A 27,817-nucleotide genomic window follows, 5' to 3' on the forward strand; every position below is an offset into this window, starting at 1 on the left:
TTGTGGGCATAGTTCGAGGAACACAAATCTAGGCTCAGTTAACCATACCGCCAGCGTTAACTTAATTAAAGGGTAGGGGCGATTTCTAGCATTAGGCTATGAATTACCATACAGTGAACAGTAAAATGTCAGTTTACGTACATTAAAGTAGTGTGTAATACTGTCCAGAATTGTTTATATTTTAAAGTAGCCAAATCAGTATTTCATGTAACAGTAACACATATGTACCTTTTAATCGTTTTCCTTAGTCATATATATTCAGAAAGCAGTTTCCAGGATAAAAAAGATAGAAAACAACGCGTCTAGGCGACTTTGCAATCGTGCCTATAAATGTAAAGTTGTCGAAACTTCATACCTCAAACCTCACTCTAAAAAATTAACGGATACGGATTCAACGCAAAGTTTATGGTTCAAAGTCCAGGAGGAAAATTTGCTGTCGAATTGCTGATTACTAGAAACTGGTTCTGTAGTTATAGACAGTGACAATGAACGAACCTAGTGAAGTTAAGTGCACAAAAACGAACGTTTCTCTGATCATTTGGAGAGTTTGCAATGTATGCATGTCATTGTTCTTTGCTCTAGCAAGTTATGTGCAGGCAAGTGATTCCCTTATTTGATTGCATTGTTTGAGATACTTTGTATCTATAGCCTACTGTATTTCGCGTTAGCTGTGGGTATATCTGCTTCTGTTGATCTCATGGATTTAGCAGAGTAATTTAATGAGTGAACATGGTGTATGTCTGTCTCTGAATATTTGGCCTAACTGAGTAAATCCCACGTTTTATCCTTTGTCTTTTTTATTGGCATAGATTAACGATCCGGATGCAGTGTTATGGATGGTAGGATCACGCTTTTTTAGTCGTTTAATGTTCTTATGAATTACTATAATCAAAGTGCTTTTTTAAATGTTTTATTTACAGTCATCCACATACACACATTTTCTATTTCCAGGTTGCCTATGCTATTCCAGCAAATCTGTGTTTATTGATTGCCATTAAACCACATGTAACAGGTATGTGGGCATTATGGATGAATAGAGATCCATCAATGACCTTTGCCTATTTTTCCTATTAAATAACATTTCCATTTTAACATTTTTGGCCAGTGAAAAAGGCCATTGACTGTTTAGTATCTTGTAGCTAGCTATATCATGTGTAGTTAAAGCTAGAAATATATATGCATGAGCCTGCACTGCACCCTGAATGTTTAAACGCTTGAGAGACTGTTTTTCAGAGACACTACTTTGGAGGAGAATTGCTAAACTTCATGTGCTTATTTCGACTGCTGTTGTTTCCATGATGGGATGGACTCTGTATAAAAAGCACATCACAAATATCTTCCAGCAAGAGGAGGGAAGGTATAGTCTCACAGTCAAAATATTTTTCTGTTTAGATGAGCATTGTGTACAATAATTATTTTTGGTCACACCTGTTTCTCTCTATCCCCAGGGAATTCTCTGGTCTCATGTTGATACTTGTCTGGCTTCTCCTGTGTCAACACTCTGGAAGGTAAGGACTTTCAATATAGATTTGGACCATATCCCTACATGCAATACTTTATTTAAAAAAGACTCAAACTCAGTACATCACTGATATCTGTACTGTCGTAACTCTTTTCTATTAGTTCTATTGGAGCTCTCAGACTGTCTGTTGCTGTTGCCATCACAATCTTCCCCTTTGTGGCCTGGCTGTACTACTACATTAACAAGGAGCTGAGGACCAGCTGGCCCCCGCATTGTAAAACTGCACTGTAGATATCCATTCATTAAGATAGTCCAGTGACGAGTGAGCAACATATCTGCGGGATGGAACATTTACAAGAGGATATGACCTAGCTACAGTGGCAGCATGGAAATCATGAATGCATTGTTTAAAAAGACGCATGTAAAAAAGCACCCCTACTAAACCATACATCTAAATAAGTGACAATGTCATAAATTAGAATGTATATGATTGATACATTTTCCTTTTTTTTTTATTGGAATCATACTTTTCTCTTTCTGAACATTTTTGTTGTTGTAGGCAACCCATTGCACTTGTGGTGATATCTGGTGTAATCACAGTAAAATAAAGCAATTTAATAAAAAATATAAATTGCTTTTTATTATTATTTTTGCATCAGAAATCGAAATTGAAAGAAATGCATGTACTCCAAATAATTAGATATTTTTATTTAGCACCACTGCGCCTCAATAGCTACAGGATATGTGCTTTAAAAGTAATGTAGGCTATATTTAAATAAATGTAAATCAAACTCATTTTGTTTTTGGTGCTCCTAACTTGTTAAAGTTGGCAGCTAATGTAGGCTACTGCCAATGAAAAGTTAATTTTCTGTACTGTGTTTTATAATCGCTAGATGTCAGTAGCGCCCAGAGAACACGGTACAAAAAAATGGACTCAGGTGCGTAATTTCCGGTTCTAACAGCCAGAAATAACTGTGTTCGCCGGCAGGTCCAGGGTCAGCTTTAAAGGTTGATATTACGAGCTACTCGGTCAATGAGCATCGTTGTAAAATGTATCCAAGATCAGGAATTTGAATGCGTTTTTACTTTCATGATTCACGTTGTGTAAAATTCTGCCACCACTTCCGCATTGAGATCTTGACAAACTAGCTTATCATGGCAGTGGGCCTAATATCGTATCAGACGTTGAGTTGTCGATTGTTAAACCGTATGATTTCGCACCAAAGCGTGAGCACAATCTGCAACTTTACACGCGCTTTATCGAGAAGGACTAGCTCTCCGTACACAGATCTCTCACCACGGACAGTCCACCGTCTGGTAGGTCATACATGGCTTACAACACTCAGACTGGAATCAAATGTGTTCACGGTTTGAAGCGCGGAATGACTAACAGCTTGAAGACATATATCATTGTACCTAACCATCATGTTAACATATTGTGTGTACTCATGCACTGTGCAGGCAAATCTATGCGGGAGTTGGACGTGCCGGACATCACAGTGGTTGTCTTTTTACGACTCAAGATCGTTCTCGTCTTTACCTCCACCGCCCCCTTCTGGTGATAAAACCAAAAAGACAGGAGTATGTAACGTATCAATTCATTTCTGAGTGATATGTAAACAACTGTGGCTGGGCACCTGATAAAACCCGTTTTTAATGTCTATGGATAAAATAAAGCACAGTGCCTTTTGCTTTGTCTTTAACCTTAACCTTGTTACTCTGCCTGTCTCCATTAATCTATCCTCTGCAGCCAGTGACTTGGAAATCATTAGCAATAACATTTGCATTCGGGGGTGTTCTCCTTGCTGGAATGAAATATTTCAAGAAGGAAAAAGAAGAATGTAAGGACATTTTCACCTCTTGGCATGCTCACCATCATGCATTAGGCTACATCCAACAGTGGATTTACACAAATTAATTTATGTTCCGAACTGAACTGGAGTTAATCGTCAGTTTCTGTACATGTTGGTAACAATCTGTTTTCCATTATGTTGTCTTTTTTACACATGCACTGCAGTGATTGAAAGAGAAAGGACAAAGTCAATGGGGAAACCAGCACTTGGGGGTCCATTCTCTCTTGTGGATCAGAATAATAAACCCTGTAAAAGTGAGGATTTCCTCAGCCAGTGGGTCCTTATCTACTTTGGGTTTACACACTGCCCTGACATCTGTCCTGATGAAATCGAGAAAATGATTGAGGTGGTCGATGAAATAGGTAAAGTGTTTTATTTTAAACGTCTCTTATAATGCATCATATTATTTATGAATGTCATGGAAATTAGATGGTTGAGTGAGTATCCAGTCAGTCACTCATATCATGTTTTCACAAAGCATAATGTTAATGCTACAACCCTGGGATGTACAGGAGATTTGTTGTGATCAACATCATCTCTTTCCATGTTTCCCAGACAGGATACAGTCTCTTCCAAACCTGACCCCCATCCTCATCACCATTGATCCTGACAGGGACACACCTGAGGCCATGGGGACATATGTGAAAGGTAAAGAGAACAAGCCATTAATTACTGTAGCTTCCATGTCATGGTAAAAGGGGGGCTTAGACTCACATTGGTGGAACAATAACATTCCCCCTCTGTCCTCTATCCCCAGAGTTCTCCCCTAAGCTCATTGGCCTGACTGGGACAATGACCCAAATTGACCAGGTCTCTCGAGCCTACAGAGTCTACTACAGCCAGGGACCAAAGGATGAAGACAACGACTACATTGTGAGTTCATTGTCTGATCCTGCCCCTATTCAGAACTCTCATTTGGTCATAGTAAAGTTCCCACTTTTCCCAGCTGAATTGATATCTAAATGAAACCTCCTTTATTCTTGACTCCAGGTTGATCACACAATCATCATGTACCTGGTTGGTCCGGACGGAGAGTTCAAAGAGTATTTTGGACAGAACAAGAGGAGCGCTGAGATCTCCTCTTCCATTGCATCACACATGAGGAAGTACAAGAAGGGGAATTAAGAGGTGAGATGAAGGAGAACTGGTCAAGTGCACTGTCTGTGTCTGGGAACACCTCTTGTGTGCCTCTCTCAGCCTTCAGAGACAGTCAGCAGCCTCAGGCCCAGCAGCCTCAGGCCCAGCAGCCTCTGGCCCAGCAGCCTCTGGCCCAGCAGGACTGAACGCTGCCATATTATGTCAATGACATGGAATATTTATTTGCATTACAGCTTTTCATTGAATTCAGATGTCTACGACTTACCATTTCCTTGTTGCGGTTCACCATTTAACATGGTCTCTAATATCATGTTTAAGTCTAAGATGATTTAAAGTGATTCTTTGCAAATGGGTGTGGACAACACTTAAGTGTTTATTTTTTCTGCTTTGCCCATTATTTAAATCGATATGAAATACAATTGTTTCGATGTAAAATGAGCCAACCAGAAATACTTGATTTTAAGTACCTAAAATGTAACTACCATAAAATGTAGGGGGGAAATATTCCCTGGAAATCAATACTGAAGAACTATAGGTTTCCAGTGTTTGCCCTTGGACACTCCTAATGGAAAAAAAACATGAATAGTTGTCGTTGTGCAGTTAGAGTTCGGCTTTACTTCCTTTACACTAATTCTTCTGTTAAGTCTGGCCCAATACCTGGACTTGTTTCAGTGACACCAGAAACATTTATGCACTGTAATAACTCTTTGGTTACTCGATTTGTACTATTCATAAATCAGTCATATTTCAACTGAATTTCCAAAGTAATGTTTAATTTATTAAACTTGAACTTACAATTATGTATGTCTGTCTGATTTTTTTGTTTTTGTTTTACTGCCCATGTAGTCGTAGGCTACCATGCAGGTTATCAGGGCTTCACTTTGTACAACCATATTGTAGACTAGCCTGTTCCTAGTGGCAAACACGTGCCGGTCAGAGTTTGTTGTTCATAGGAGGTGTCAAGAGTAGAGTACCGTCCGAGATAATTAATTTAACAGCTTGACTTGTAATCATGTTGCTATTGATATGACCGCCAGGACAGTGTCTTGACTGGGCCCATTGTTCTGCAAATAAATGGTAATCACAGGAGCCTCTATTTCTGGTTATATCCATAGATGCATGATTGGCTCATAGTAACAAATCATTTTCAATGAATTTACACACACACACACTCATATGTTTGTGTTTTACAATACATACAAATTATTTCTCAATATCCTTGCAAACTGAATATGCAGCCGATGACTGTATTTTAGGCAAGAACCTGTTGATGAGTTCCCCCTTGGTAACCTGAACTAGAGAGGGCACAGCAGTTGTTCAGCACTCTTCGGCAAAGCACTCTACTCATTATTTTTTTTTTCACCTTTATTTAACCAGGTAGGCTAGTTGAGAACAAGTTCTCATTTGCAACTGCGACCTGGCCAAGATAAAGCAAAGCAGTGTGACAGAGACAACAACACAGTTACACATGGAGTAAACAATAAACAAGCCAATAACACAATAAACAAGTCAATGACACAGTAGAAAAAAGAAAGTCTATATACAGTGTGTGCAAAAGGCATGAGGAGGTAAGGCAATAAATAGGCCATAGGAGTGAATCATTACAATTTAGCAGATTAACACTGGAGTGACAAATGAGCAGATGATGATGTGCAAGTAGAGATATTGGTGTGCAAAAGAGCAGAAAAGTACATAAAATAAAAACAGTATGGGGATGAGGTAGGTAGATTGGGTGGGCTATTTACAGATGGACTATGTACAGCTGGAGCGAACGGTTAGCTGCTCAGATAGTTGATGTTTAAAGTAGGCGAGGGAAATAAAAGTCTCCAACTTCAGCGTTTTTTGCAATTCTTTCCAGTCACTGGCAGCAGAGAACTGTAAGGAACGGTGGCCAAATGAGGTGTTGGCTTTGGGGATGATCAGTGAGATATACCTGCTGGAACGTGTGCTACGGGTGGGTGTTGTTATCGTGACCAGTGAACTGAGATAAGGCGGAGCTTTACCTAGCATAGACTTATAGATGACCTGGAGCCAGTGGGTCTGGCGATGAATATGCAGCGAGGGCCAGCCGACTAGAGCATACAGGTCGCAGTGGGTGGTAGGTGATTTGGTAACAAAACGGATGGCACTGTGATAGACTGCATCCAGTTTGCTGAGTAGAGTGTTGGAAGCTATTTTGTAGACGACATCGCCGAAGTCGAGGATCGGTAGGATAGTCAGTTTTACTTGGGTAAGTTTGGTGGCGTGAGTGAAGAAGGCTTTGTTGTGAAATAGAAAGCCGATTCTAGATTTGATTTCGGACTGGAGATGTCTAATATGAGTCTGGAAGGAGAGTTTACAGTTTAGCCAGACACCTAGGTATTTATAGTTGTCCACATATTCTAGGTCGGAACCGTCCAAGGTGGTGATGCTAGTCGGACGGGCAGGTGCAGCCAGCGAACGGTTGAAAAGCATGCATTTGGTTTTACTAGCGTTTAAGAGCAATTGGAGACAACGGAAGGTGTGTTGTATGGCATTGAAGCTCGTTTGGAGGTTAGTTAGCACAGTGTCCAAGGAAGGGAGAAGCGGAGAAGGTACGGTGGGATTTGAAATGGTCAGTAATCTATTTATTAACTTGGCTTTCAAAGACTTTAGATAGGCAGGGCAGGATGGATATAGGTCTGTAACAGTTTGGGTCTAGGGTGTCACCCCCTTTGAAGAGGGGGATGACCGAGGCAGCTTTCCAATCTTTAGGGATCTCGGACGATATGAAAGAGAGGTTGAACAGACTGGTAATAGTGGTTGCAACAATGGCGGCGGATAGTTTTAGAAAGAGAGGGTCCAGATTGTCTAGCCCAGCTGATTTGTACGGGTCCAGGTTTTGCAGCTCTTTCAGAACATCTATGGTCTGGATTTGGGTAAAGGAGAAGCTGGGGATGCTTGGGTGAGTAGCTGCGGGGGAGGCGGAGTTGTTTGCCGGGGTTGGAGTAGCCAGGAAGAAGGCATGGCCAGCCGTTGAGGAATGCTTATTGAAATGTTCGATTATCATGGATTTATCAGTGGTGACCATGTTACCTAGCCTCAGTGCAGTGGGCAGTTGGGAGGAGGTGCTCTTGTTCTCCGTGGACTTTACAGTGTCCCAAAACTAGCTACAGGATGTGAATTTCTGCTTGAAAAAGCCAGCCTTTGCTTTCCTGACTGACTGTGTGTATTGGTTTCTGACTTCCCTGAACAGTTGCATATCGTGGGGACTATTCGATGCTATTGCATTCCGCCACAGGATGTTTTTGTGCTGGTTAAGGGCAGTCAGGTCTGCAGTGAACCAAGGGCTATATCTGTTCTTGGTTCTGCATTTTTTGTACGGGGCATGCTTATCTAAGATGGCGAGGAAATTACTGTTAACGAATGACCAGGCATCCTCGACTGACGGGATGAGGTCAATATCCTTCCAGAATACCCGGGCCAGGTCAATTATAAAGTCAGAAGTGTTTTAGGGAGCGTTTGACAGTGATGAGGGGTGGTCGTTTGATCGCGGGCCCATAGCGGATACAGGCAATGAGGCAGTGATCCTTGAGATCCTGATTGAAAACAGCGGAGGTGTATTTGGAGGGCAAGTTGGTCAGGATAATGTCTATGAGGGTGCCCATGTTTACAGATTTAGGGTTGTACCTGGTGGGTTCCTTGATGATTTGTGTGAGATTCAGGGCATCTAGTTTAGATTGTAAATTCCTGGCTGGTTGGTGGTTTGTGATGACTGGGAAGAAATACTCTTCTAGATGAGAAGAGATCAGCTGTCAAAGTATCAAATCATCCTTTATGAGATTTTTTATGTTGTATGCTCATGAATTCACCCACTGAACCATTTCATATCTTGAGTTGTTGTGTCCCATCTACAGTAAATGCCCATCTCTTTGCAAAATGGACAGGAGTCCCTTGTGCCTTATTCAATGTACACTGTTGCCCTGGAGAGTTGAGTTTGATGATACGATCAGTGTCTGTCCCTGTGGATGTCTTGTCTGAGACAGTCCCCCTAAAACTGGGTGTTCTTTCAGACTAGAAGTACTTATCAGCAGCTTTATTTTGTGGTCTCCTGTCCGTTGACCCTCTAATCTAAGGCAGATATACCCGTCCTCAGATCTATTTTCCACCAGGGGCAGGCATCAGTCTGCCTCGGACAGAACCAGCCAACGGGGAATGTCTCCTTACTTCTTCTCTTGTTCGCACTGTAACTTCAAATTCCCACAATCTCGCAGTGTCCTTGACACTTTACTAATGCGCACTAACACCCTGGACCAGAGATACTGTTGTGCTCAAAATGCACCACAGTATATCAGTCAATTTTGTTTTCAAAGTAAGTTTGAATTTGAACCAGTAAAATGTTTATTTCATAGAATTTAGAATTGCTCTTGCACACGGCCACACGCAGGAATAAACAGAACATAAACTAATTGAAAACATCTACATCACTCTGAATGCATTGTATTGTTTGTCATTGCATTCTTGAAATGCCACCTGTATAGATGAAATAGATGACTTATTCAACAAAACATTATATGTCCAAAGCCCTCTGTCAGCACAGGCATCACATGGGTGTGACATATGGTACACTTGAAACACATACTTGTGCTATATTGACAACTGAGGAACATTAATAGAAATCCACTCTGGATTTTGTATGGATCTGGAGGGCTTTATTGAATTCGTTGTTACCCCTGTTGTTTGGAATGCTCTCTCGGCCATGCTTAAACGGAGGCCTGGATTTGTTTGGATCCATGATGAGGCATGGGCTGCTTTTGTATGAGATGTATTCAGGTCGTCTGTAAAGCGTTTTACTACATGTGACGTCACAATTGGAAGCAGCTTAGATGTTTGTATTGTCAGAAGTCTTGTATTGCTTCAGCGTGCTTCATTATAGAGCCGACAAAGGCCTCTGGGATTCAGTTTAGTAGATCATTTTTGTTCAGAATTACTATGTCAAATGTCCTGTGTCAGTATGTTTTATTTTTATTGCACATTTGTGTATTGGTCATGGTGACTCAATCCAATCTCATAGAGCAACATTACCTCAGTTTAGCATTAGGTCAATAGTCTTGAAAGCAAAACTGAAAAGGTCTCTTCGTCTCAGGTCTTTGAATGACAATGGAATACACGCAGACAGACATGTCTCTGTCTGTCTGGAACGTGCTAACTGCCACCTGTCAACCCCAGCCCGTATCGGGCCATGCCCTCCCAGTGAGCCCTAAATGACCGTGATCCCAGTCGCCCAATGCCAGAATCTGAGCAATGCCCTAACAAACCTAATCTTCCCTGATCCCAGAGAATGAGGAATGTTGTGTCCGGACCCAAAGCCCTCTAAACTGCCATCCTTAGCCATCATTGCTTTTTAATGGACAGTCTGCAGGGTTTCAAATGAAAACATTTAAATGTGACACAATACAGCTATAGATAGACAGTTGAAAATACAAAATGGACATACTTTACTTTTCCACTGTGGCGTTTGAGCCAGATTTGATTTTTATCCAAATATAGAGAAGCTATATAGGTTCATCAGATGTTGACCATGTTGATATTCAACATACAATAGAAACCCATTCACTATACACCAGCCTGGTCTAATAGACTAGCGGTAACATAGTAAAGTAAATCCAGGAAGTTCAAATGAGTATGATATGTTAAGTTTGGTATGGTTATATAAGACAGAAGGTTGCTTAATGAAAAAACAAAAGTAGGTTGGGTGTATAATGCGAACGTCTAGCAAAACGTAGGTTGTGTGGCTGGGTAGCTACTCTGCAACTACTTAGCTGATAGCTAACCCTAACTTTAACCTAACTCCTAACCCAAACCTTAAATTCTAGCCTAGCAAACATTAGCCACATAAAATTGGAATTTGTAGGTCCGAACTCTGTGTAAATCTCAGCCCAAATGAAGTCTGCTCAAACAATGTCTTGATCGATTACAAATTCTGTATCGATAGGCTGCCATGATGGCTGAGGAGCTGAAGAAGGAGCAGGACACCAGTGATCACATGGATGAAGAAGAACCTGGAGGTCTCTGTTAAAGACTTTCTGCAGCGTCTGGATGAGGCTGAGCAGTTAGCCCTGAAAGCTGGAAAAAAAGAGCTCCAGAAAATAGAGACCAGTATAAGGATAAAGATAAACGTTTTATTTCCAGTTCACACTCTCTTAGTTTGTGATTATTTTGTAATACATTATTTACACTCAAGGTTAGAGAGCTCTGGAGAATGAACTGGAGGCAGGGCAGAAACTTGGTGTGGAAGCCATGAAGGATGTGTGAAAATATGAGAGAAGTCAAGGAGCTCACATTTCAGGTAAAATATGTTTGGTTGCTTATTCCTGACTTTTACCAAATCATGATAAAATACACTGTATGTGAGTAATTAATAACACTGGGCTTTTAGGGTGAGGAAGATAAGAATGTAGGCAGACTGCAGGAGTTGGACAACAAGCTGCAGATGAGGGTGAAAGCTTACCAAAGGCAGAGTGAGGAGGCGGTGAGTACAATATATTATTGGCAACAACTGTGCACAGTATTATTAGATGAATAGGACAACAGTTCACCACTTCTAACTTATTCATAGCTATCTATTTTCTGTGAACCACAGGAAGAGCAGACCAGTATCAATTTGGCTAAATTCAGGAAGGTGCAACATGAGCTTGATGAAGTTGAAGAGCGGGCAGACATAGCAGAATGCCAAATGAACAAATTGATGAATAAAACCCTCTTCTTCAAGTCATTTAACTGAATGTAGATTTGATTATAGGCTCTTCAAATACATTTTTATTGGTGACATACACATATTTAGCAGATACTATTGTGGGTGTAGCGAAATGCTTGTTTATAGCTCCAACAGTGTATTAGTATCTAACAGCTCACAACAATACACACTAATCTAAAAGTAAAAGAATAGAATTAAGAAATATATAAATATTAGATCGAGCAACGTCGGAGTGGCATTGACTAAAATACAGAATAGAATACAGTATGTCTTGTGACCAATTCCATATAAAAACTATAAAAATAAGTTATTTTAGTTCTTATTTTCAAATATATGGGCATGTTAAGGCACCATATTTTAACAATAGTTTAAAACCAAATTAAACAAACTTACTTCCAAGAAAAACAACCATTTAATACCTGAGCTGTGATATTTTTGGGCGGCATGGTTGTTGTGGAAAAACTAGAAAACCCACCACAGTATGTACCCATAAATAACGTCTCATAGACATTCTTCAGTGTACGTTAGAGACAGCTCTGGATTCAACTTTGAGTGAATACAGACATATTCCAAGGATAGCTCTGACAACAGGTTGGCCTCACTGACCTAGACTTTAGGAGACATACAGCTTGATTCTAGACGAGACTGAGTGCAGAAAAATAAAATCCAAAAGCATTTGATTAAAAAGCCAGGCATTATGGGAGAAACATTCATACTACAGGAGATTAGCTTCCCCTCATACAGGGTTATGTCAGAGGTGTCCACTCATCTCTCATTTATCAAAGAGTCATCTGTCAAGAGCTACAGTACATCAGAATCATCCACTGCTTTCATCAGGAACGATCATGAATACATAATGACTTTCGAAGATGAAATAATATGAGGACAAGTTGAGAATGCAAACACATTGTCCACTTATTCTCCACGTATAGATACTGTACATACCAGAATCACTGTGTGAATTCCTGAACCTCTCCCCCAGCTCACTCTAATCATAAAATGCATCTCATTAAAGCATCCAAACTCAGAGTTTACTAATGGAAGAAAAAAACATTGTGTGAAGCATAGAGATCAAGGAACACTGTCTGGTTAATCTGACAGGCATTCTGTTAATATGAGATCCTTAAGGATGGAACTCGTGACAGATATGACTGCACGAAGAGTTACTAACTGCTAGCATTGGCTCCCTTGTTGTAGTATTGTTCAACGACCGATAGATGGAGACACTTCCTGTGTCTTCAACACGCCCACCCAACACACATCCCCACACAGTGGGAGACGGAGAAAGAGTGAACGTGTGATAAAGGGACATCAAGTTACAATAATCAAGCTATACTTTAATGTGACAGGCAACAAGCAATCATGCTTATTGTAATCACACCAACGTATTGCTCATTGCTATGTAACCTAGTGCTGCACACACATCTTCCTGGAAGTTAATGCAACAGTAACACCTGCAGATAGGTTATAATGTATATGATATGTAGCAGTGGAGGAATACAAATATAATTGTGTGACCTATTTACTGGTGGTTGGTCAACTGGCCACTTCAGTGTACACAAACAGTATCTTCCTGTTACACGGATGCTTCTCCTTCTCTGCAGTTGAACACAAACAATACAACACTACTTCACATCCCTGCAACAAATGGGTTTTGTTGGATTATGATAAGGTAATAAACATAGACATCCTATAATTACATTTGAATCAGGATCCTATATTGTGTTATAGCATGAGATCTGTAATTCTAAGCCATATTCTTTTTTTTTTAAACACACAGAAATGGAAATGAGAAGTAAACGGCTGCACAGTGCACCTATAAGGAATGAGCAAGAGGAAACTCTCTGAAGTACCTCACTAACGCACAGATGACGATTCCGCATGATGGGGATGCTCTGTATTTGAGGACCTGGACACTCAGTTCAGACAGGTGCTTAGCAGCACTAAATGACAGCTGCAGTGTCTTAATTCCGGACATAACACAATGCACTGAAGGTTTCCGTTAGTGAATTTTATTTTATATTAGAAAATAATATGCTATGTAAACATCATTGATATCAATTTGCCCAGGTGGCAGGTAGCCTAGTGGTTAGAGTGTGGGGCAGTTACTGAAAGGTTGCTGGATCAAATCCCTGAGCTGACAAGGTAAAAATCTGTTGCTCTGCCCCTTGAACAAGGCAGTTAACCCACTATTCCCCGGTATGCTGTCATTGTAAATAGGAAATTGTTTTTAACTGACTGGCCTAGTTAAATGAAGGTTAAATATAAAAATGTGTATCCTTTCTTAAATCAGTGTTCACATTGTAGGGCTAAGTCGGCTTGATATAATAGAATGTCTATGGAAGGGATGAACAATTTTCTCTCCGCCCAGATATAAGATAGTCTCTGATCAAAAGACGAGGACGAAAACCATCACACACTACAGCCCTCTGTGACTGGAGTTGTGCATCCATGCACACTGGCCATAACAGAATGCTGTGAACTAGTTAGCAGGAGCACCCCCGAGACATAAGCATGGTCATATTTCTCCACAAAGACCTAAGGTCAAAACCAGCTAGATGTAGAATGTTAATTTGAGCTTGTTTGCTACAGTAGGAACATTTTCCAGCAGCAATAAAAAATGTGAATTACACTAAATATACAAAAGTATGTGGACCCCTTCAAATGAGTGGATTCATCTATCTCAGCCATAACCGTTGCTGAGAGGTATATAAAAATTCAAGCACACAGCTATGCAATCTCCAAAGATAAACATTGGCAGTAGAATGGCCTTACTAAAGAGCTCAGTGACTTTCAACCTGGCACCGTCATAGGATGCCACCTTTCCAACAAGTCAGTTTGTTAAATGTCTGCCCCACTAGAGCTGCCCTGGTTAACTGTAAGTGCTGTTATTGTGAAGTGGAAAAGTCTAGGAGCAACTGTCGCAAAGTGGTAGGCCACAAAGAAAGGGACCGCCAAGTGCTGAGGCAAGTAAAAATTGTCTGTCCTCGGTTGCAACACTCACTACTGAGTTCCAAACTGCCTCTGGAAGTAATTTCAGCACAACAACTGTTTGTCGGGAGCTTCATGAAATGGGTTTCCATGGCCGAGCAGCCATAGACAAGCCTAAGATCACCATGCGCAATGCCAAGCGTCGGCTGGAGTGGTGTAAAGCTCACCGCCATTGGACTCAGTGGAAACGGAGTGATGAATCTCGCTTCACCATCTGGCAGTCCAACGGACTAATCTGGGTTTGGCGGATGCCAGGGGAACGCTACCTGCCCCAATGCATAGTGCCAGCTGTAAAGTTTGGTGGAGGAGGAATAATGGTCTTGGGCTGTTTTCATGGTTCAGGATAGGCCCTTAGTTCAAGTGAAGGGAAATCTTCACGCTACAGCATACAATGCCATTCTAGACGATTATGCGCTTCCAACTTTGTGGTAACAGTTTGGGGAAGGCCCTTTCCTGTTTCAGCATGACAATGCCTCTGTGCACAAAGCGATGTCCATACAGAAATGGTTTGTCATGATTGGTGTGGAAGAACTTGACTGGCCTGCACAGAGCCCTGACCCCAACCCCATCAAACACCTTTGGGATGAATTGGAACACCGACTGCGAGCCAGGCCTAATCGCCCAACATCAGTGCCTGACCTCACTAATGCTCTTGTGGGCCCGAATGGAAGCAAATCTCCGCAGTAATGTTCCAACATCTAGTGGAAAGCCTTCCCAGAAGAGTGGAGGCTGTTATAGCAGCAAAGAGGGGACCAACTCCATATTAATGCCCATGATTTTGGAATAAGATGTTGGACAAACAGTGGTCCACATACTTTTGTTCATGTAGTGTTTTATGTGGATTATAATTCATGGACATTATTGTAGGAGTTAATACATTTTTTGTAAGGGACATTTTTCTAAATGGTTATTACAAACTTAAGAAGCCTTTTAAAACCTCAAATACACTAGTTTTAAATGTCATGCATTGCAGAAACTTGTCCTGCAACAGGGTGATCAAATTAAGATCCTACAGCTGTAACTGTAAACAACCTACAGTGTCCTCCACAGAAGATGTAGAATGTCAAACCAAGCTTCTTCCAGCTTTCAAACATTTGACATTATGTCAAGAGAGCTTTGACAGTGATATACTGGTCCAGGAGAAACAGTTTGGATAAGTGACCAGCCACAGAAAATACCAGCTGGGAGCCACATCTGCCCCCTCCAATGGAAGCAGCCGATGGGGAAGGATTTGTGTGAATCCCCTCTCAAGCCATAGGACACTGCTGTAACAAAGGTTCACTACAGTTTACACGCACAAGGAAACTAGCAAACAAATCAGATGTAATTGAATAAAGATGATTTGATTTAATTAGTGACACAGATGGTTGAGTGATTTGAGTTTACTCAAACTAATAAACATTTTGTGAAATTACTCCAGGAACCCACAGGTATCCAAGTTGCAGAACTTGAAGGTTGCCTAAAGGTCATCTGTTCCTCAAGGATATACAACTAGGTGAAGAGGGATTTTGAAGGCACTACCCACTGGGCACAGACGTCAATTCACTGTCAATTCCACGTTGGTTCACGTGGCGTGGAAACAATGTTGATTCAACCAGTGTGTACCCAGTGGGTAGTGGTGATTAAGTGATGTAAGGTACACCTTTTACAGCCAGAAATACACACAATGATACATTCACCCTCCAAATCAACACTGCTAATAACACAGTGTATTAAAATGTTTTATGAATGTCCCCGAATAACAGAAATGCTGTAACCTAAAATTGAGATACAGTACAGAAGGATAATTAATGCATGTTAATAGCTAACAGCATGGTTTGACAGGATCGAAGGCATGTAAAAATAGAGATTGAGGAACATCACCTGTTGCTGGTCACACGTCCCCATTACCACTTGAAGATCCTGCTCCATATGTAAGTTGAGCAGAAATTGATCATGTGACTTGAGATTTGGATAGAATTACATGGCCAAATTCAGAGGGCCATTTTTTGCCCGACCAGCACATTCATCTTCCTAAAAGGACCACAACTGCACCGTGTTCTTCACTGAGAGGCCTCTAGTAGGCTAACCAGCGGTAAGAGCCTATGCATTTCCCTTCTCAGCCTGTCTTCAATCCAAAGTTAGGTTCATGGAGCAGAGTCTTGCACTTCGTTTAACTGGGATCAAGCATCAGGACCATGGAGTAAATGGATAAAGACAATAGCCACTTATTAGCCTATACTAACACTCTGATGATAGCGCTTTTTGTGTTTATTTTACAGAATGGAGGCACACTGTAACTGGTGTACATTCTATTGGGGTGTGAGGACGGTAAGTTAAGGCAGAAAGACATTTGACGACAATATGATATTACATGAAAACATTTTTCACACAATTTTACAAAGAAGCACAATAAAAGTAGTATGTTTTGTTTTCATATTAATATCTGGATAAATCAGTGAACCGCCATCATGAGCTCGGACGTGGAGATGGCCGCTTTTGGAGCAGCCGCCATCTCTTTCCGCAAGCCTGAGAGGGGGAGGGTTGAGGCTCAGACCTGGCCCGTTGATGCCAAGAACGCCTGCTTCGTGCCAGGTGTCAAGGATCTGTCCATCAAAGGAGTCGTCCAGAACAGACAAGGTTGCAAAGTCACCGTGAAATGTGGGAATGGAGAGGTGGGTCCTATTGTATCTATCCAATTAGTTTAAAACTTTCCCATTTGCAAATCTGAGTTACTTGACTTCAAATATAATTATTTTAATATCTACAACAACGTTAAAAGCATTAATCACTTTTCATTGCATGGTGTGTCATCATTTTAAATGCCCTTTTTTTAGACGGTAACCATGAAAGAAGAGGACGTTTATCAGATGGATCCTCCAAAGTATGATAAGATGGAGGACATGGCCATGATGACCTACCTCAATGAGCCCTCTGTGCTGCATAACCTCAAATATTGTTATTCAGCATTGATGATCTATGTACGTAGGGCTTTTGTTTGTTTAGGACTCTCTCATATCATGTAACATGATATGATTTGTCATTATAGACCTACTCCGGGCTGTTCTGTGCTACTGTGAACCCCCCTACAAGTGGCTCCCAGTGTACGACCAATCGGTGGTGACAGCCTACAGAGGCAAAAAGCGTATGGCGGCCCCACCAAATATCTTCTCTGTTTCCGATAATGCATATCAAAATATGCTTACAGGTAAGCTATAATTTTGAATTCTTTAAGCTGGTCATTATTAAGGCAACCTCAAGGAGTGTCAGGCACCTGAGGGGTTTAACTTCGCCACAGTGGATGATATTGCAGATATACCAGTATTACTTGTATGTTTCCACTTAACCTACAGATAGTGAGTGTCAGTCTGTCCTGATTACGTGAGTGAATTACATTTGTTTTGAGAATCTCTAAATATTCAGACGAAAATAATTGGATGATTCAATATCAAAAATGTCAAAGTCACACTGTGTTTACAGTGGAGAATCTGGTGCAGGAAAGACTGTCAAAACAAAACGTGTTATCCAGTATTCTGCGACAATCACAGTGGCTGGAGGTACTGAAAAGAAGGAGCAAACTGGCAAGATACAGGTAAGGCAGAGATGACAATGAATACTGTAAAGGCAAGTACTGTAAGAGATGTTCAGATGTATGTAATGGAATGTGGCTCCCAGGACACGCTGGAAGATTAAATCAGTTCAGACAACCCTCTGCTGGAGGCCTTTGGAAATGCCAAGACAGTGAGGAATGACAACTCCTCTCATGTTGTAAGTAACTTTCCTCAAAGCTTCTCTTTACTTGAAATGGAAATAGGATATATTTAATTAAACAAAAAGGTATATTCCATTTCAACAGGGTAAATTCATCAGAATTCACTTCGGAACCACAGGAAAACTGGCTTCTGCTGATTTTGATACATGTATGTTTTGTTCTCTTGAATTTCATGACCTTTACATTGGTCACCTGTAACTAGTATTCATCATCTATGTACTGTTGCTCTGTCTAGATTTATTGGAAAAGTCCAGAGTGACATTCCAACTGTTAGAGGAAAGGAGCTACCATATCTACTATCAGATCATGACAAATCACAAACCAGCACTTATAGGTACAGTAAGAATATCATGTGAATATGAACCTTCCAGAATTATTTGCAAAATCCTTCATGAAATTTTCTACAGATGTGGGATCTTAATTTGATCACTATTTTGTTGCTGAGAATTTTCCTGCACAGCAGAAAATGCAAACTGCTATAGTATTTGGGTTTTTAAAAGATTTCTAAAGTTTGTAATTTCCAATTTGAAATGTCAGACTTGATTTGCCCTTATTTATCAACCCCATACAACAATGTCCATAAATGATAATCCACAAAATAATAATTGTTTTATTCTTTGACAGAAATGCTTCTAATCACGACAAACCCGTAGGATTTCACAATGATCAGTCAGGGTCAGATCACTGTGGCCAGCATTGACGACAAAGAAGAGCTGGTGGCCACAGATGCGAGAAGTAAATTATTTTGTTTTGCAATTATTTTCATTAAACATTAATCTTGCATGTTAAAGTAAATGCTAAAGTTTTTCAATTATCTAGGATGCCATTGGTATCTTGGGCTTCAACCATGATGAGAAGTTGGCCATCTACAAGCTGACTGGTGCTGTGATGCATTATGGGAACTTGAAGTTCAGGCAGAAGCAGCGTGAGGAACAGGCAGAGCCTGACTGCACCGAGGTAAGATATCTTAGTTTTATCAAATGTTTTGGACTTAAATGATCAAATCTCAAGACACACATCATCAGCTCATAACTCATCATTATATTTATCCACCAGTGGCAGACAACGTCTCTTTTCTCTTGGGCCTGAACTCTGCTGAATTAGTGAAAGCCCTCTGCTACCCCAGAGTGAAGGTCGGGAATGAGTTTGTCACCAAGGGGCAGACAGTTCAACAGGTATTATATTCAACAGGACAAGTAGATTTAATATCCTGTTGACTGTTTTCATCACATGAAAACATTACATGCTGGTCAGATAGTCAATTCAGTTGACACCCTGGCATAGAAGATGTTCTTATGGATGGTCATCAGAATAAACAAGATGCTCGATATGAAGCAGGCAAGACAATTCTATATAGGAGTGTTGAAAATCGCTGGATTTGAAATCTTTGATGTAAGTTAATTTCTTTGTACTTATCTTTCTAAAATGTATTTTAAAACATCATTAAGCAACCTTAAATGCAGCTATGTTAAGACTGCCATCTTCAGTGGTGAACAACCACATAAACGGTTTGATTTTTGTAACTCAGTACAACAGCTTGGAGCAGCCCTGTATTAACTTCACTAATGAGAAACTGCAACAGTTTTTTAACCACACCATGTTTGTGCTGGAACAAGAGGAATACAAGAAGGAAGGAATAGACTAGGAGTTCATTGACTTTGGTATGGACTTGGCTGCCCGTATTGAGCTTAGTCAGAAGGTATGTTAAAATGTTAATAACCCACTTTCAGTCATTTGCAATGTCATTTTTTATCAATACCCATACCTCAAGTAAGAATGATTTCATCAACAGCCATTGGGCATCTTCTCCACCCTTGAAGAGGAGTGCATGTTCCCCAAGTCTTCAGACACTACCTTCAAGAACAAACTCTACGACCAGGATCTTAGAAAGAACCAAGCTTTCCAAAAGCCAAAGATTGTCAAAGGCAAACCTGAGGCCCACTTCACCGTAGTGCACTATGCTGGTAATGTGGACTACAGTCTCACTGGCTGGCTGGACAAGAACAAGGACCCGCTCAACGCAATTTCATTGAAATGACATGGAAATAAAATAACATTGATAACAATCAGTGTGTGCCCAGTGGGATGGTAACGAGTAAATTCTACATTGATTGTCATTTGTTGGTAGAGTAAATGTCTCTTTTTTATCAAGATACTGGTGGCGGCGAGAAAAAGAAAGGGGGAAGAAGCAGAAAGGTGGCTCTTTCCAGACGGTCTCTGCTGTTTTCAGGGTACATTAATACCTAATCAGTATATTGAACTAATATGACATTTATATCAACTAATATTTAAGGAGATGTGTAATAATAACGACAATACTCTTCTCCACAGGAAAATCTTGACAAGTTAACGACCAACTTGAGGAAAACACTGAAAATATTTGATTTGTGACATTAATTGAGGAAGAGACAAAAATATGGCACTATTTCTTTATTTTTTATTTATTTCACCTTTATTTAACCAGGTAGGCAAGTTGAGAACAAGTTCTCATTTACAACTGCGACCTGGCCAAGATAAAGCAAAGCAGTGTGACTTCTGACGAAGTCGATGCCTCTCCTTGTTCGGGCCGAGCTCGGCGGTCGACATCACCGGTCTTCTAGCCATCATTGATCAATTTTTCATTTTCCATTGGTTTTGTCTTGTCTTCCAACACACCTGGTTTCAATCCCATTCATTACCTGTTATGTATTTAACCCTCCGTTTCCCCTCATGTCTTTGTCAGAGATTGTTTGCTGTTCAGATTTCGTGTTGTTTGTATTGGTGCTCGACGGGTCCTTGTACCCACTTTGTTTTATATTATTCATAGTTTTGGAGTTATGTTTTGTTTAAAGTCATTAAACAACTCCATTCCACTAATTGATTCTCCTGTGCCTGACTTCCCTGCCACCTATACACACGACTCTGACACAAAGCAGTTCGACACATACAACAACACAGAGTTGCACATGGAATAAACAAAACATACAGTCAAAAATACAGTAGAAAAAAATAAAACAAAAAGTCTATATACAGTGAGTGCAAATGAGGAAAGATAAGGGAGGTAAAGCAATAATTAGGCCATAGTGGCGAAGTAAATTACAATATAGCAATTAAACACTGGTATGGTAGATGTGCAGAAGATGAATGTGCATGTAGAGATACTGGGGTGCAAAGGAGCAAGATAAATAAATAAATAAATACAGTATGGGGATGAGGTAGTTGAATGGGCTGTTTACAGATGGGCTATGTACAGGTGCAGTGATCTGTGAGCTGCTCTGACAGCTGGTGCTTAAAGCTAGTGAGGGAGATATGAGTCTCCAGCTTCAGTGATTTTTGCAGTTCTTTCCTGTCATTGGCAGCAGAGAACTGGAAGGAAAGGCGGCCAAAGTAGGAATTGGCTTTGGGGGTGACCAGTGAGATATACCTGCTGGAGCGCATGCTACGAGTGGGTGCTGCTATGGTGACCAGTGAGTTAAGATAATGTGGGGCTTTACCTAGCAGAGACTTGTAGATGACCTGGAGCCATGGGTTTGGCGAAGAGTATGAAGCGAGGGCCAGCCAACAAGAGCGTACAGGTCACAGTGGTGGGTAGTATATGGGGCTTTGGTGACAAAACGGATGGCACTGTGATAGACTGCATCCAATTTGTTGAGTAGAGTGTTGGAGGCTATTTTATAAATGACATCGCCAATGTTGAGGATCAGTGGGATGGTCAGTTTTACGAGGGTATGTTTGGCAGCATGAGTGAAGGATGCTTTGTTGCGAAAAAGGAAGCCGATTCTAGATTTAATTTTGGATTGGAGATGCTTAATGTGAGTCAGAAAGGAGAGTTTACAGTTTAACCAGACACCTAGGTATTTGTAGTTGTCCACGTATTCTAAGTCAGAACCATCCAGAGTAGTGATGCTGGACGGGCGGGCAGGTACGGGCAGTGATCGGTTGAAGAGCATGAATTTAGTTTCACTTGTATTTAAGAGCAGTTGGAGGCCACGGAAGGAGAGTTGTATGGCATTGAAGCTCGTCTGGAGGTTAGTTAACACAGTGTCCAAGGAGGGGCCAGAAGTATACAGAATGGTGTTGTCTGCGTAGAGGTGGATCAGAGAATCACCAGCAGCGAGAGTGACATCATTGATGTATACAGAGAAGAGAGTCAGCCAGAGCATTGAACCCTGTGGCACCCCCATAGAGACTGCCAGAGATCCGGACAACAGGCCCTCCGATTTGACACACTGAACTCTATCAGAGAAGTAGTTGTTGAACCAGGCGAGGCAGTCATTAGAGAGAGCAAGACTGTTGAGTCTGCCAATAAGAATGTGGTGATTGACAGAGTCGAAAGCCTTGGCCAGGTGTGTGATGTTTTTCATTAACTTCTATCGAATACAGGTATTATGGATAATCATCTGGTTATTCATCAGCTGCGCTGTAACTGTGTGCTGGAGGGTATCAGGATCTGTGTCAATGGCGTGCGTACTGGGAGCGGAGTCAGGTGCAGGAGAGCAGAGAGTTGTGAACAGGCGCACACTTTATTTAGGCAGGAGAAACCAACAGACGGACGCCACTGCGTCGAAACCACCAGCCAATGCAAAAGTGCAGAAGGGGAAACAGTCACAGTAATATTGTATTAACACAATAACATACCCCGTGAAAGAAAACACGGAATAAACGCATACCAGTAAAGCGCATCAACATAGACATGTAACACAAAACAATCTCACACAAAGACATGAGGGGAACAGAGGAATAAATACATGTAGTGGGGAATGAAAACCAGGTGTGCATGGAACAAGACAAAACAAATGGATAAATGAAAAATGGAGCGGCGATGGCTAGATGGTGAGAGGAGAGGGGCCAACTTCAGCGGAAGTCGTGACAATCTGCAGGAAGGGTTCCCAAGCAGGATAATACATGCTGACTTTAAGCAGAGGTAAACCTTTATTCTCATAATTTAACTACCACAAGATTCATTTGGTATTTAAATAATCTCTTATGCCTGCCATTGCGTCTTCTGTAATCTGACAGATACAGAATATTGAATGCCAGTGCTATCCCAGAAGGACAGTTCATCGATGGCAAGAAAGCTTCAGAGAAGCTTCTTGGATCAATTGATCCTGATCACACACAACATAAATTTGGACATACCAAGGTGATGATCCAATTACTTTATAAACATGCTCTTGTTAGCAAAACCACATAGCAGTTAATCTCTGCTGAGTTTCACGTGGTGTTTATACAGTGCCCTCCGTAATTTTTGGGACAGTCAAGCATTTTCTTATTTTGGCTCTATACTCCAAAACTCTCGATTTGACATAATTGAGAAATTACATCACTCCCCTATGTCAGGGGACCAAAAGTATTGGGACAAATTCACTAATACGTGTATTAAAGTAGTCAAAAGTGTTGTATTTGGTCCCATATTTCTAGCACGCAATGACTACATCAAGCTTGTGACTGTACAATTTGTTGGATACATTTGCTGTTTGTTTTGGTTTTGTTGAGTTTCAGATTATTTTGTGCCCAATAGAAATGAATGGTAAATAATGTATTATGTAATAATTATGTAATAATAATAATAATAATACTTCTACTGTAAATAAGAATATAATATGTTTCTTAACACTTCTAAGAAAAAGTGTCACTGTCCCAATAATTACAGAGGGCACTGTACATACACATACAGTATATCAACAGCATCTGTGTCTCAGTAAGCCATGTTATTGCAGGTCTTTTTTAAAGCCGGTCTGCTGGGCACTCTTGAGGAGCTACGAGATGAAAAACTGGCCTCTCTGGTGACAGGCACTCAAGCACTGTGCCGTGGGTGCCTCATGAGAAAATAATTTTCTCAGCTGGCTATAAAGAAGTAAGACAACCCATCAATTGAAATTTTTGTATCCTTATCTTTAAAAGAAAGTGCATGCTTAGCACATTAGAACTGATCAATAATATGGCATTACAATTACCTCTTTTTCAGAGATTGTGTGTTCATTCTGCAATACAACCACCGCTTATTCATGAACGTGAAACACTAGCCTTGGATGAAGCTGTACTTCAAGATCAAGCCCCTTCTGAAGAGTGCAGATAGTGAAAAGGAGGTGGAGAAGATGAAGGAGGACTTCATCACATGTAAGGAGGACCTGGCAAAGGCAGTGGCCAAGAGAAAGGAACTGGAGGAGAAGATGTTTCTCTGTTCGTGGAGAAACAAAACCTCATGTCACAAGTTCAATCTGTAAGTGCTATTAGAATTGTCAACATGAACTATCATTGCTTTTAAACATATCGGGTGTAGTGTAGTGTTTAAGAAGTGTTCCATTAGAAAGACAATCGGTTTTCCTGGGATTCAGAAACTCTTTTGGATGCAGAGGAGAGATGTGAGGCTTTCATTAAAAGCAAAATACAGCTTGAAGCCAAACTGAAAGAGTTGACCGAGAGACTGGATGATGAAGACAAAATCAATTCTGAGCTGACTGCCAATAAGAGGAAGCTGGAGGATGAGTGCTCTGAGCTGAAGAAAGATATTGATAACTTAGAGCTCACCTTGGCCAAAGTGGAGAAGGAGAAGCATGCCACTGAAAACAAGGTTTGCATTTTTCTATGAAGTTGCAGTATCCATCATCCTCTTTGCAGGTATTTTACTAACATCCCTATGCCATTGCAGGTTAAAAACCTAACAGAGGAGATGTTTGGTCAGGATGAGAGACATTCCAAGTTGACCAAGGAAAAGAAAGGCCTCCAAGAGGCACATCAGCAGACCCTTGATGATCTCCAGGCAGAGGAGGACAGTCAACACTGACAAAAGCAAAAGCTATGCTTGAACAACAAGTGGATGATGTGAGTAACACCTTAATAGTAGAAAAAAGGATTGCATTGTAATGATTTAACTTAATTCTATTTCTACTTGTTTTCATACCACAGCTTGAGGGTTCTCTGGAGCAAGAGAAGACGATTCGCATAGACCTTGAGAGAGCCAAGAGAAAGCTTGAGTGTGATGTGAAACTGACACATGAAGCCATAATGGATCTGGAGAATGAAAAGCAGCAGTCAGATGAAAAACTCAAGAAGTAAAATCAGAAAATGCTGAAGTAATAAGCAAGATTTCCTCTGTTGTGGTCAAATGTACTCAATATATTTCCCCTTTGTAGGAAAGACTTGAAACAGCCCAGCTGCAAAGCAAAATTGAGGATGAACTAATACTGAGCTCCCAGCTTCAAAAGAAGATTAAGGAACACAATGTAATATAGTAAAACATGAAATATCTTTCTAATTATTAGCTCAAACTTCTTTGGTTTAAAATGGTATGTTTTCTCTCAAGACTCGTATTGAGGAACTCGAATAAGAAATTGAAGCTGAGCGCTCTGCTTGTGTCCAGATAGAGAGGCAGAGGTCTGATCTCTCAGGGAACTTGAGGAGATCAGTGAGAGGCTTGAAGAGGCTGGTGGAGCCACTGCTTCTCAAATTGAGAGGAACAAGAAGTGTGAGGCTGAGTTTCAGAAGCTGCGTCGAGGCCTGGAGGAGTCCACCTTGCATTACGAGTCCATCGCTGCCACTCTTCTCAAGAAGCAGACAGACAGACAGTATGGCAGAACTGGGAGAACAAATTGACAACCTCCAGATAGTTAAGCAGAAACTGGAGAAGGAGAAGAGTGAATACAAGATGGAAATAAATGACTCGGCCAGCAACATGGAAGCTGTGGCCAAATCCAAGGTATCATAAAAAGTACAAATAGCATCAAATTGTAACCTATGCTTTCAATATTATTACAATACAGGTTAACCTTGAAAAAATGTGCCTCTCTCTTGAGGGTAAGCTAATCGAGTTAAAGACCAAGACAGAGGAGAATGTACGTCATCTCAATGATATCAGTAATCAAAAGGCCCGTCTCCAAACTGAGAATGGTCATTTTAATCATTAAACATCCTTCCATTTTAAATGTGGAGGAGAAACAAACATAAAAACTACCTTAACACGTATTCTAATTGTATCTTGTAGGGGAATGTAATCAGACAATGGAGGAGAAGGAAGGTCTCATTTCACAACTGACAAGAGCCAAGCATGGGTTCACATCAAATCAAAGTTTATTTGTCACGTGCGGCGAATAGAACAGGTTACAGTGAAATGCTTACTTACAACACAAATTGATGACCTGAAGAGACATTTTGATGAGGTAATGAAAGTAAGATCACCTAATATTGTTACCATACTACATTGAATACATTGAAAATCTTACTATACTCAAGACCTACTTTACACTTGAGTATCCCAAACATTAGGAACACCTTCCTAATATTGAGTTGCAGCCCCTGCTTTTGCCCTCAGGACAGCCTGGTACCTACTACCATACCCCGTTCAAAAGCACTTAAATATTTTGTCATTCACCCTCTGAATGGCACACATACACAATCCATGTCTCAATTGTCTCAAGGCTTAAAAATACTTCTTTAAACTGACTCCTCCCCTTCATCTACACTGATTGAAGAGGATTTAACAAGTGACATCAATAAATGATCATAGTTTTCACTAGTCATGGAAATAAATGTTTCGTACACTCAGTGTATGTTGTTTTCATCCCAAGGCTAAGAATGCCCTGGCCCATAGTTTACAATCAGCACGTCACGACTGCGACCTCCTCCGAGAACAATTTGAGGAAGAACAGTAGTCCAAGGCTGAGCTGCAGCGTAGCATGTCCAAGGCCAACAGTGAGGTAGCTCTGTGGAGAACCAAGTATGAGACTGATGCCATCCAGCACACTGAGGAACTTGAAGAGGCCAAGTAATTGCCAACTTTTTATAGATGTTCTACTTGTTTACCATGAGTTACCCTATGCATGATCATGAAAAACGGTCTCACTTTCCGCAGGAAAAATCTTGCCCAACGTCCCCAAGAGGCTGAGGAACAAATTGAGGCGGTGAACACAAAATGTGCTTCACTGGAAAAGACTACGCAGAGACTGCAGAATGAAATGGAGGATCTCATGGTTGATGTGGGGAGATCAAATTGTATGGCTGCTAAACTTGATAAGAAACAGAGAAACTTTGACAAGGTAATATAAAAGTTTGATTAAATTTTTTTATGTATTAGTGACGATACTCATTGATCATTACATGGTTTTAGATTCTAGTTGACTGGAAGCTGAAGTATGAGGAGTCACAGTCGGAGCTGGAAAGTGCTCAGAAAGAATCTCGATCACAAACCACAGATCTTTTCAAAATTAAAAGCTCATTTGAAGAAGCTCTAGATCATCTGGAAACTCTCAAAAGGGAGAATAAAAACCTACAACATAAGTCCAATTCATGAAATGTGACAATCCTTGACATAATAGTCACAACACATAAAAACCTTAAGGTTTTACAATATAAAATTACCTGATATTGACTTTGACATGTACTGTATGGCTTTCAAAATATAAAGGAGATATCAGACCTGTCGGAGCAAATTGGTGAGAGTGGAAAGAGTGTCCATGAACTGGAGAAAGTCAGAAAACAAGTGGAAACAGAGAAGAGTGAGATGCAATCTGCACTAATTTACTTTGTATCGGACTTGTTCCTGTTGTCATAGAGATAGGTAGAGGATTAATCATGGATATAACTTGTTTTAGCATAGACATTGCCATTGAGGGCTTCCACCATTTTAAAGTAGTCAACTGGGTGGGGATTCCTATGAGTTTGGAACAATCAGTCAATGAAGAACAAAATGTACTACTTTAAACTAGGATAGGCTCAATGGAGCTGCCCATGCTGCCCATGCTTTCTGAGCACTCTAAACTGGCAAAGATACAAAGAATTGTTTACACATGTATCTGCCCTCTCATTGGCTAGAATGGTCTCACCTGAGCTCGCCTCCTTCCGCCTGCCTTCCATCTTTGAGGATATGCATTTTCATTGTTAGAGCGGTCACTTGAATATCTTGTCTTGTCATTGTCTTATCTTCGATAAGAGCTATAAATGAGAATTCTGAGGATTCTCGGTCCGGAGTC

General features: G+C 40.7%; 2 protein-coding genes and 1 pseudogene across 3 annotated transcripts; all 3 read left to right on the forward strand.

Moving 5' to 3' along the window:
* Positions 1 to 78: 78 nt before the first annotated feature.
* LOC110486605 (transmembrane protein 220) lies at positions 79 to 2,089 on the forward strand. 2 transcript variants are annotated; one of them, XM_036941323.1, is made up of 6 exons: positions 79 to 596; positions 810 to 839; positions 952 to 1,012; positions 1,222 to 1,357; positions 1,449 to 1,508; positions 1,624 to 2,089. In XM_036941323.1, exons 1-6 carry the CDS (start codon positions 486 to 488, stop codon positions 1,751 to 1,753), a joined length of 528 nt encoding a protein of 175 aa, XP_036797218.1. In that variant the 5' UTR covers positions 79 to 485; the 3' UTR covers positions 1,754 to 2,089. The 2 variants fall into 2 exon arrangements, with proteins under 2 accessions (XP_036797218.1, XP_021414009.2); XM_021558334.2 differs by having other exon boundaries at positions 1,234 to 1,357; positions 1,624 to 2,087.
* Positions 2,090 to 2,391: 302 nt separating this feature from the next.
* Positions 2,392 to 5,495, forward strand: LOC110486603 (protein SCO1 homolog, mitochondrial). The gene is made up of 7 exons (XM_021558333.2): positions 2,392 to 2,779; positions 2,924 to 3,043; positions 3,213 to 3,303; positions 3,480 to 3,677; positions 3,871 to 3,963; positions 4,073 to 4,188; positions 4,306 to 5,495. The coding sequence occupies exons 1-7, from the start codon at positions 2,618 to 2,620 to the stop codon at positions 4,438 to 4,440; spliced, it is 915 nt and encodes a 304-aa protein (XP_021414008.2). The 5' UTR covers positions 2,392 to 2,617; the 3' UTR covers positions 4,441 to 5,495.
* Positions 5,496 to 16,569: 11,074 nt separating this feature from the next.
* Positions 16,570 to 27,400, forward strand: LOC110485199 (annotated as a pseudogene).
* The last annotated feature ends 417 nt before the right edge of the window (positions 27,401 to 27,817 follow it).

Source organism: Oncorhynchus mykiss, chromosome 13, assembly GCF_013265735.2.
Source record: "Oncorhynchus mykiss isolate Arlee chromosome 13, USDA_OmykA_1.1, whole genome shotgun sequence".
Classification (NCBI taxonomy): domain Eukaryota; kingdom Metazoa; phylum Chordata; class Actinopteri; order Salmoniformes; family Salmonidae; genus Oncorhynchus; species Oncorhynchus mykiss.